General features: G+C 47.0%; 1 protein-coding gene across 1 annotated transcript in view; it reads left to right on the forward strand.

Annotated features, from left to right (window-relative positions):
* The window catches only part of znf804a (zinc finger protein 804A), a 46,632-nt gene extending 35,287 nt beyond the window's left edge, over positions 1-11,345 (forward strand). Inside the window, exons 2-4 of the mRNA XM_031586453.2 lie at positions 1,296-1,439; positions 4,735-4,865; positions 5,178-11,345. Coding sequence (XP_031442313.1) covers positions 1,296-1,439; positions 4,735-4,865; positions 5,178-8,550 — 3,648 coding nt within the window. The 3' untranslated portion in view covers positions 8,551-11,345. The remainder of the gene's footprint in view (positions 1-1,295; positions 1,440-4,734; positions 4,866-5,177) is intronic.
* The last annotated feature ends 520 nt before the right edge of the window (positions 11,346-11,865 follow it).

Consider the following 11,865-nt stretch of genomic DNA (forward strand, 5'->3'; position numbering starts at 1 on the left):
TGGAGCGCTCAGATCCTGTCGCAAATGGAGCACTTGGTGAAATGAGAGAGAGAGAATGGGAGAAAAGGGCCTGGAAGTGTCTGTAGAGGTGACGGGGCTGAAAGTTCAAGCTGTGCCTTGAAATTGTCTGTGGATTGGTTTTGTGGTCGGCTTGTTCGACTGTCCCCGTCTCTTTGGCAGGATAATGTCAGAGCATTCATATGACTGATACTGTAAACAGAGCATCAGAATGGGGTTTATGTGGTTTGTGGGGGTAGCCAATGGCCATTGGGTAGGACACAGAACACCCTTGGGGGAAGTATGGATCTCACGTTCTATTCAGCGCAATGCATGCAGAGTTTTGAACGTCTGACTCTCAGCAGCGGCTGAGCGATGAAGAAATTTGATTTGAGATGCTATCTCCCTCTGGTGAAACAATTCTCCTCCCTGTTTCGTTCTGAATCAATATTTAATAAAGAATATAAAAAGAGAAGATGAGGATCCCGATGAAACAGCCGAAATGGCTGAGAGGGAACATCAGTTAAAGATGCAAGTGCTCTCGCAAAAAATGATGAATATAAACCAAGATGACATTAATAATATGTGTCTGCTATTGAAACTAGAGCAAACAAAATATCATAGCCAGCAATTTCTATTCTTCCATGGCTGGCCACAAATGAAATATCGGATCCATTTAGCCATAGTTCCACACTGGCAATCTGTTGTGACCACATACATATTGGACAAATAACACACACACACACACACACACACACACACACACACACACACACACACACACACACACACACACACACACACACACACACACACACACACACACACACACACACACACACACACACACACACACACACACACAAACATGCACACACACGCACCTACTCACAGTCAAACAATGTAGTAGACGTTCATACTTCAGGGTCGTCCACCACAGCAGAAAGGATTCAGACTAACTTTGGGGAGAGAGAAAAGGATAAAGACAGTGATCCTCAGACACAGCAGTTTCTCTAGTGGGTCCTCAACCTTAAAGTCAAGTAGAGATAAGCAGATTACAGTAATTGTAGCTATTCTCTATGACTGCTTTGACTTCAGGGACACAGTGTTAAGAAACTGTGAGTCAGCCAGTGGCTTAGCTTCCAACAACAGTGCGACTCAGCAGCAGCAAAATAATAAATGACATTTAACCCATTTCATTTTAAAGAAATAAACAGGCTTAATCTGTTAAGAAGCGGGATTATTTTTAATTACGCTTTGCATGTCTAAATCCTCGTTTTGTGCTTCTGTGTTTGCAGGATTATGCCGAGAAAGAGAAGACCCTGGCCAAGGCCCTGGAGGACCTGAAAGCCAACTTCTACTGTGAGCTGTGCGACAAGCAGTATTACAAGCACCAGGAGTTTGACAACCATATCAACTCATACGACCACGCTCACAAACAGGTAATAGCGCAGGGCCACTCGGCTAAATCGGCCTATTTCCACTCACTCACGCCATGCTGCTGGCTGGCCCCGAAGTCTGCTCAGTGAATGAACGTAATGGAGTGTTTCAGTAGGATTGCAATAGGCTGCTGAACACGTGCGTGTGTGTGTGTGTGTGTGTGTGTGTGTCACAAGACAAATGATGTCACCCTGGTGTTGGTCGCAAAACGTGCATGGTCATGTACTGGGAGATGGAGTTTTAATTTCAGGCGCCATACATCACACAGTGGACAGCACAATTGGAAGTTATTGTATTTGCTGTTATTGTTGCAGTTGTTTTCTGTTCATTTCGAGACAAAGTGGATCTATATGGCATTGCCGGCAATGGGGTGGAACTGCAGGACAGAAAGAGCCTTGTCTTCCTTCCACCCTTCCCCATTTACAGGGCAACCATAATATGCAATGATACAGCTCAGTGAGAAAACTCAGCATCTGTCCAGACTTTGTACTTTGTGACTAAATTATTTCTGTTTGATTGTCCCTCGACATACCAGCAGTCATTCACAATTCCAGAGATTTGGTCTGTGAAGAACTCTAGGGGAGTCGACATGTCTTCTAAGGCAAAAATATGTAGCTCTTTTTTCGACCCTGAGTCCCGAGCAATCCTTCTCAGAGCTCTGTATCACAAAATAATTTAAAAGCTTAGAAGCACCCTCTCCACAGATCGACTTGTTAATAGAATCACACGGACGTCCAAAAAAACACAAGTCTCACCTTTAATAGCGAGTTAAAGCTTTAATTCCGGCGCTTGTCCTGTCGTTTGATATCCGCGGTGACCCTGGCAGTCTGCCTCGGAGCAGAAAGTGAATTTGCGGCATCTCAAGAGCCCCTCTCCTCCGTCAATATCAGGCCTGGCTGAACTATTGACTGGCCACATCTGCAAACCCTCTGCCCGTGACCTTACTACTGAGCACCGCAGCGGGAGTGAAATGAATGGATTATGGCAGCAGACTAGGAGGGAAAAAAAATAACTCAGACGTCCCTTGAGCTTACACTCATGTCAACCCACCATTTCTCCTCTACTGCCACCACCACCGCCAACAACAACAACAACAATAATAACAACAACAACAACAACAACACCAGCACCACATCATATCTACATTTCTGTTGGTCGTCGTCATTCATCACATGCATTTGAGCGCCCCTGGCTGCCTCTAACTAGAGATTAAGTGAGTGAGCGGCGCAAAGCAAGCACTGCTGCTTGGTCTCCGACAAACTGCTGATGGATGAGAGGCACAAACCCAGAGTCTGTTTGCAGGCAGACGGAGCATGTTCTCAGAGAGCATGACTGAGTGCGGCAGGGAATGGGGCCTTTTTCAATGAGCTTCCCAATACTTCTGAATGAAACCCAACACAGTCATGACTGTAGTTTCGAGTGTGAATTGTACACAGCAAACATTCAATGCCTGATTGTTCGAGAGCAGATGAAGCTGCGTTTTATGTCAGGCTAAAACTGAGTCAACCTGTTGAAAAGATGAGGAAATATTTATGCCGAATCATGATTTTCTTGTTTTTTTTTTTAAAGAGGGGAGCGTCACGGTTTATTCACAGTCACTCGAGGACATGAATGCTCCTGCAAATTCTCATTGATTTCCATTTTTTCCGAGCATCTCCCAAATGAATCAACTCGAAGTGCAAAGGGATGAAATGCGAGACGTTCACAACAACAAATCATTCTGCAACACTTCTGCCTCGGCGTACCTTCAATCAATGCTAACACCTCCGCTAAGCAACACACCTGGGAACTGTGATAAATATAGCCCACGCCAACCTGTTTGCTATTTTCTGCAAAGCAGCGTTGACAAGACAGCACCGCACAATGAAGAGGGGGCTGAGCCTTCCCACACAGACATTGCATCCAGGCAGAGTAGGCGATTCGAAAGCCTATACACTGTTAAGTGTATGTGTGTGTGTGTGTGTGTGTGTGTATGTTGGAGGGGAGGGATCAAACCAGTTACCCTTGAATGCCCAGTTTGAAGTGGAGGGCTCTTTACATGACCAAATTATATCTGATGTGAGCGCCTGGCTACCCTGGCTATGAGACCCCAGCCGTGGTAAATGCAATCACTGAAGCCTCCTCAAACAGGAAAGGTTAGAGCGGCGCTGAACTGTGTATAACATCCCGGGCCTGAGCGGAATGCCTAATGTGGGAGCAGACACCTCCTGGCTACCTGATGTCACCACTGCCGTTCTTACTCACAACTGTTACTATAAAAAAATAACGTGGGTGACCTTAGATTCTTTCACCGAAAAGCGAATAAATATACCAACAGATAATTAAATAAGTAAAAGTAAACAAATCGGAAGAGAAACAAGTGCGTCAGTTTGGCTCAGCGTGGATTTAGGTCTCTGAGGGAAGCAGGCATCTTTCTTAAAGCAAAACATTAAAAATTAATAGACAATTAAATGCAGGCTTTTAAATTAATTGGACTTGACTATTGTGGCAGTCTCCTGTGTGCAGCTAAGGTGTTTTAAAGGGAAAGTTTGAGTATATAAATCAATTTTTGAATTATTAATGGGAAGTCATTTAGATTACATGGCTGGATTAATGTGAGCATTTGCGCAATGATGGCTGCCTGATCGATACATTTCATTTGGCCCCCTTGAGAAGTATCCGCTGTCACGTACAGGAACTGCCAGAGACTGTGGGGAGACAACGAATGGCATCAATCCGAAATTCAAATCACAAGTTCTTCTGGACCAGGAAGCAAATGCAAATCAGTATCACTGAGTTTTATCTAAAATAAATAGGACAATTTCATGCAGTTTAGCAAAGCCCATCCTAAGCTACTTTTCATTTGCACAGAAAATGGGTTTGATGAAGCATAACATTGGTGTGCAAACACCTTTATTACCTTCACCAGTCTTGAAGAGATTTTTAATCTTTCGCGGTCTATCCCTGAATGCCTGATGCACAGAGATACCCAGACTTCATAATGCAAGGTTGTTAAGTGGAGAAAAGGATTCCTAGTTTCAAAGAGGATTATTATTCATATTGTGATGTTGCTTTGACAAGAAGTATACTCTCTCGGCAGTCTACTTGCATAGATACACACAGATATGCCAACTGAAAGCCTTCCTCTCCTCTCTCTTTCTCTCTCTCTCTCCCTTTCTCTATTACTCACTCTTTGTGTCTCATTCTCTCCTACATTATCTTTCCATCTCTTTTTTCATTCTCTGTTTCTTTCTTTCCTCTCTCTCTCTTCTACTCACGTCTCATCCCATCTTCTCTCTCCCCCCCTCCTCTCTGCAGAGACTCAAGGAGCTGAAACAGAGGGAGTTCGCTCGCAATGTGGCCTCCAAATCCAGGAAGGACGAGCGGAAGCAGGAGCGGGCTCTGCGCCGCCTGCACGAGCTGGCAGAGCAGCGGCGGGAGGTTCACTGGTGGGTGGAAGCCTCCTGCCTTATTCATAAAAAGCATGACATCTGTGCCTCACGCACACATGCACACACACGGCTGCTGTTGCCGTTGTCGCTCATTCACCAGCTAATAGCGTTGATTGAGAGACACTGCTGGTGAATGCTATGAGCTGTTTTAGCTGTGTTGACTTCCTCCCTTTGAGAAGGGATGTGGAAGTATGTTCGGAGCATATGCTGATGTTTGTTTGCGTTTTGTCTTTCATCTTTTCTCCCGCTCTCTGTCTCTCGCTCTCATTCACTCTCTCTTCTCTCTCTTTCTCTGTCGTCTCTCTGTAGTGCCCCAGGGAGCGGCCCCAAGTTTAAATCCACCACAGTGGCGGTGGAGGCAGGTCTGAGGGACCCCTGCGGTGATGGATCCCCCGAGGAGGTGCAGGGACTTGCTGCGCTGGAGGCAGGGAGCCAGACATACAACAGCAGCAGCAGCAGCAGCAACACTTCAGGCCTGGCAGCCAGCAGCAACCATGGCAAGCAGCTGCCATGGCCTCACACAGGCAAGCAGAAGAAGCCACCAGGCAGCCGGCGCAAGATCGCCTTCTCCTTCTCCTTCCCGAAGAGGGCCTCTCTAAAGCTGGAGTCGTCAGCGGCAGTTTTCTGCGAGGGCACGGAGGAGGGATCGATGGAGCGGATCCGCAGACAAAGGCTCCGGGCGCCCCTCGTCGAGCTCGACCTACCCGGATCCCTCGGGGACACGGCAGCCGGCAAGGCGCTAAATTGCGACGAGACGATTTACTGCATTGGCACACAGCAGGCCCGGTTTGCTCCGAAGAGCGGCAGCGTGGAGAGCGAGGGGTCATCTGATACGCTAGCGGGCCAAGACAACCCCAGATCCACTTCTGATTTGTGCGCTCTGCTGGTGTATTCGGAGGACGTGGCCAGCAGCCCTTCCATTTCCCAGATAGCCGGCTCCCCTTTCGCTCTCAACAGCGTGGACATCGCGCTGGACTCAGAGGACTCCGTGAATGAGAGCCTCAAAAGCTGCAATGCTAATGGGGGAGAGGAACTCAAAGAGCAACCCGCCACCGAGGAACCCGTGTCGGAGGACAGCAGCCCTTTGAGTCAGAACTCCTCGGACATGTGCAGTGAGGCTGACTCCTCGCACACAGGTCACATAACAGAAGAGAGCCAGCCTCTAAAGACCCCTTTCACAAAGCCAAGTCAGCCTTTTTTCTCCGTGCGGAGCAGAGACGGTAATACCATTTTCCAGTGGCCGTCGGAGATGCTAACCTTCACAAAAACTGCCCCGCCCTTGTCGTACAGTTGCAACCCGCTCCATTTTGATTTCAAGGGGTCACACAATCGAGCACCCAGTGACCCAAGGCAGGATGCCGAGACCAAGATAGATGAGGAGTCCTCCATCAGCTCGGCCTCGGTAAGCCCTGGGAAATCCATAAGTGCAGACAAGCATGTTGAAGAGGGCACGTTCAGTCTGGACCACAGTCCCACTGGAGACGGCGACACGAAATCAAGGAAGTGCCATCAGCACAGCAGTGACACAGAGAGCTGCCTCGGACTAAAAATACACGAAACATGCAAGCACTCGAAAGAACGATCTCACAGCCAAAAGCGAATGGAGGAAAAACTGCGGGTCAGGGACAGACGGCATTACCGAAGTCACAACAGAAAGAAGAGGCGAAGAAGGAGGAGGAAGAGGAGGGTGCGTCACCACAAGGCCGAAGGGGCCAGCGAAAGTGATGCCGAGAAGTGCAGGAGATTCCAGAGGCACGTAGAGTGTTGGGAGGAAGCGCCTGATAGCCAATTTCGAGCCAGCACTTCAGCGCAAGTGCAGCAGCCATTAGAGAAGTCAAAGCAATCAGCTCCGAATCAGGCCGAGGACAGCTGCAGCGGGGCTCCTGCAGCCGAGAGGCTGCGAGCCAGGAGGCAGGAAGCAATGGGGGGCATAAACGGCCCAGCGGGTGTCCTGACTCTCTCTGATAAGGGCCGGGAGGACGGCAAAAAGGTGGCGGCAGGAGGCGGTATGAGCAGCCCTGGCTTTCCATCTGCCCGCCTGACATGCTTGATGGGGTGTGGGTTGTGTCGACTCGACATGCCCCAGCCCCAGATCTCCGGCTTCAAAAGTCATGACGAGCTGCCTCTTCACACTGGAGACGGCAGCATCAAAGCCCTGCGGCAGAACCAGCGACTGAAGAGGAAGCGCAGTGCCTCTCTGAATGACGTGGATGCCGTGTGCTCGGATCAGGTGACGTGCGCCCGTCTCCGAGCGCCGGGCAGACAGCTGAATGAGCGGGGGCATCAGAGCTCGTCTGGCGAGGAGTCTGCATGTTGCGAACACGGAAGATGCCGGAAGAGAAGAAAAATTGTCTGCGACGTGAATCAGTCTCCTGACCCTGCTTGTAAGGTGCCCGTTGTTAAAAGCCATGTTCTGACTGACCAAAGCATGAGCGATGTGGACCCAAGCGTGAAAAGCCCGGTTCTAAAAGGAGTGTGTGACGGCGGCAGCATTGGCTCAGACAAAAGCTCATGTACTATTGATGATCAAAAGAGCCCTGTCGCTGACGCTCAGGCCGAGAGCTCCATTATCCCTGACCCAGGTCAGCTTGTGGCAGATAGCGACCGGCAGATGGGGAGCCCATCTCGCCCTCAAATCAATGAGCAGCACGGTCCTGACAACCCCCCTCCCTCCCAGTCAGCGGAGCGGAGAGATCCGAGTTCCACGGAAGCCACGGGAGACACAAGCGACAGCGGTGACACTCTCACCGCCATATCTCGACACGCCGACTCGGTGGCGGAAGATCACTCTAACAAGCCGGCGGCTGCGGCGGCCCAGGTCTGTTTGGCGAGCAGGAGAGAGAGGGGGAGAGAGACAATGCTGGCGAGGTTTGAAAAGGCCGGCCTGGACAAATCGTGTCAGCACAGCAGCCCTACAGCTCAGCCCCCGAGGTTTCTCCTGTCTGTCGGAAGGACCGAGGAGGAGAAGGCTGGCAGAGAGAGCTACCGGACCACCAGCAGCTGCAGCAGTCCTTTCAGCGGTCCTCCTCCTCCTCCTCCCCCTCCTCAGCTGTCATGCTTCCAGCACCCGTCCGACAGTATGGAGAGGCACTGCCTCCTGCAGATCCAAACGAACAGACAGGTGCTCCATCACCACCACCACCACCAGCAGCAGCAGCACCATCACCACCACCACCACCAGCACCAGCAGCAGCAGCACCACCACCACCATCAGCAGCAGGTGTTTCAGGCGACCAAGCTTAAGGCTCTGCTGCCTCAGCCCCAGCCGCTCCCGGTGTCTTCGCCTGTCCACCTACACCGGGTCCACCTGCCCTCACCTGTGCCCTCCGGCTCCATCACCATCCGCCACACCATCCTTCAGCACCACCACCACCACGCCACCTTCCTGCCCGCAGCCCCACATCACCACCACCACCAGCCCCCTCCTCCTCTGCCTCCCCCTCCTCCTCCGCCGCCTCCACAGCTCTTCCCGCAGGTCTTACCAGTGACTCGCCTGTCCCTAGGAGCTGAGATGTGCCCGCCCGGCGCTCCGGCTTTCATGACTCCGTCCCAGGTGTCTGTGGTGGCCCCACCTAACTGCCACCCAATGACTGTTACCTTCCACACCATTCCCCGGCCAGCCATGTTTCCTCAAATGCTACCCCCACACCCAACAGTCATCCCTCTTCAGCCTCTCTTCTGACACTGTACTCACCTGTGTGATCAGATTCATTGTGTTAGTAGGAAGAGTCACAGAGCTCAGTGCTCTGCCCGTAAAAAGCTAAGATGTTAGCATAGCTACTATAGCTGCATAGGATATGCAGAGAGTATTCGACAGTAAGTAGTTTGTCAGTGCTTTAAGGTTAGAGAAGGAGAAATTTGTGTTTGTGTAACATGCACCTAACCTTTCTGGCTTCTGTTTAAAAAGGAGAACTGGAGCAATGTTTTATTCAACAACACGACTGTTAATTAGGATTGAGACCTGTTTTAGAAACAATTCATTCTGTGTTAACTGAGGATAAGTCACATTTAGGTCACATTTGAATACCGGCACTACGGTTAAAAACTCTAAACAAAATATAATTATGTTGCAAGTTAATTGGTGATCTCAATGTAAGCACAGTGGTCGGTCCTGATTCAACCCCAAATATTTTAAGCAGATGGCCCAGTTTCCAAAGTAAAGGGGAAAAAATTGTCATAATACACACAGTGAGTTATAAAGTCTAGACTTTATGTGCCAAAGTGTATCACACATGTATCTCCACATAATCATTCTCCTGCAAGTACTAGCTGGACAATGCTATTAAAAGACTGTGTATTACAGTGTATGTAGGGATGTAATTTCCAATTACCAGTAGTGAGCCAATTCCATCCTTGAGAGGGTGAATTAGAGGACTGCTCGCCTGTAAGCTTTTAGATGGTCATTTAAGACACAGCACTGAGTGAGCCAGAACAGAGTGTTTTTGCCACAGCTACACAGCACAACGCAAATGATGGAGAGTTTGCTTATTCCTAGTCAGTATGAGTGGGTGTCTCCGTGTGTTGGTTTGTGTAGCCTTGTCGGAGGTTGGTTCTGATTGGCACCGTTCCTGCCGTGGCAGAACTAATACCTATGAGAGGTGGGTGGCATGACAACCATTAACAAAAGCGGGGTCTACCACAGTGTTTTCAAACCATAGTGTCCCTGCAGGTCAAGTCAAATGATGTTTATTGTAATGTAAGATGTGATGAAGTAAGGAAAAGGAGTGAAGATGAAGGAAAACAATACCTGATATGGTTAGATAAAATATGTAACATAGTTAGCATGTCCTCTGTATGGACCAGCAGTACTTTAGCAGAGTAAATATGGATTTCAGTTAACTACCTTTGCTGGCTAGTGTTATTCAAAGTGGAATCTCTGCGCCAACACCACAGGTTAGGTAAGAACATCAAAGTTACATGAGTTTCACAACATCCTCTGTTCCTCACGATTTAGTTTCTGTAATAATGTATTGTGCGCTGCATATTTCCACTGGTAGTTCTGTCATGTAAGCAATTGAACAACGTTGTGTTTAATGGGGAAGAGTTGTTAGGTCAGCATAATTTTGACGCCTCGTGAAGTGGGCAAACAGGAAAGCTAATGCTAGGTACTTTGTTCTCAGCTTACAAAGACTCAAAGGTGTGCCATAACTCAAAATGTAATGCCTGTTACAGTATGTGCTGAGTGAACAGTTTCCTTAAGTGTTCATTTATTTTACTTTTGTTAATTGATAGAGGGTGGTGTTGTTATTGGGCATAATGAAATATATATACTCAATATATTTTGGTCCCCTGCTTGTTTTTCTCATATAGGCCTTTAATCTTATAGAATACTCCTGACATTATAAGCTTTAAGGTTGTAAATGCAATACACATGAAATTAAATTTGTTCCTGAAGCACAAAATACTTTAAAGTGCTATTTTGAAAGTGAATGTTTACACATACCATTCCAGTCACATAAAGGGTTGTAGCATCAACATAATGGATCAATTGAAGCGTTTTTCAGAGTTAATTTGAAAGATCACAGTACATTCTCTCGTCTATCGGTGCATTCGTCTGTGCATTCACTAGAAGCTGTGGTCTTTTGAAATGATTGTCAAATTCCCAAATGAACTGCTGTTTTTTGCTGAGAGACAAGAGCCAATAAGTCCATCTTTTAGTTTCTTCTTTCCCCTTCCAAGTGCTAGCTCATTAGATGTCAGTAGGTGAGACACCAGGCTCAAATATAGCATGTGGCAGCATCCAGACCACCTCAAGACAGTATAAGTGTCAAATGCTCAGCTAAGGGGCAGGTGCCAATTATTTCATGTCAAATATAACCACAATAAGAAATAAAATAATCCTTACTCTTGCTCCTTGCTTGCATCAGACAACCAATAAATTCCATTGTCCAACCAAGTAATAGTTTTCTAGCTAAATCTGTAAGTCTCTAAACTAGGCGGACTGAGAGTATACAGACTACAGCTGATTATCTTTGTTCTGTTCGGAAAAAAAAGGGCAACTGTTTGACAAAGGAGCAGCTGTGTGGGGAAAACCTGTTGGTTTGATATTGCAACAGTAACTTATTGACACTGGAGCTCCTGTACAGGTGACTGGGTTTGTTGGTGTCTTGCAAGAAAGAGTCTTTCTATAACATGCAGTATGAGTGACATAAAAAATGGAAAGTAAGCATTTAAATTTGTCTTCTTCATAAATCTGCACCTCTAGTCCAAATCGGCATTACATTGTGTGAATGCACAATTTTAATGTATTTTCTCTCGTACATTCAATTTGCTCTCAAGACCTGTACATGGTGTAAATTAGCAATGTTTATAATTAATGTAAGATTTAATGTATATGTAAATATGTTCCTGTTTTTATTGTGCAATGTACCCTATATGTATGAATTATTTAGATAAGACAAAGCAACTATGTTTTTTACGCCAATTTGCCAACCGAATGATGTTAAAGTGATATCTAATAAAATAGACATAAGAGAAGTTTTCTCCTGTGTGTTCATTTCAGTTCTCTCAGATATTCAAAGGGTTCTGAGACCCTTCAAGTTCTCTCACTGGTACCCATTTGCAGACACTTTAAAAGTCATCTGTTTTAAGACAAAGAACAGAAGACACTATTTGTCTTGGTTATGAAAGAGCATTTCTTTGGTTTGCCATGGCAGAAAATAAATCTCTATAAATCTCTTATTATGCAAATTTAAGTGGCATTAGATCATGGAGAATGTTTTCTTAATACCCTGACAGTCAACGCGTGATGAACTTCAATGAGATTTGACATATCAGTGAGTCATTACTCGGTCATTAATCAGTGTGAAAAACACTTTCTGGCTCGTTTTGACATTTTGGGCTTTTAATGTGTGATAATGCACATTTACTGGATTTCCAGGGAGGTGACTATTGCCCCATTCCCACCTCTACAATCCTACACATCTCTGTTAGTGTACAGATCACCTTTTACAACCATACACATCTCTGTTAATGTACAGATCAGCTGTTCAACCAT

This window comes from Clupea harengus, chromosome 2 (genome assembly GCF_900700415.2).
Source record: "Clupea harengus chromosome 2, Ch_v2.0.2, whole genome shotgun sequence".
NCBI classification, from domain to species: Eukaryota; Metazoa; Chordata; class Actinopteri; order Clupeiformes; family Clupeidae; genus Clupea; species Clupea harengus.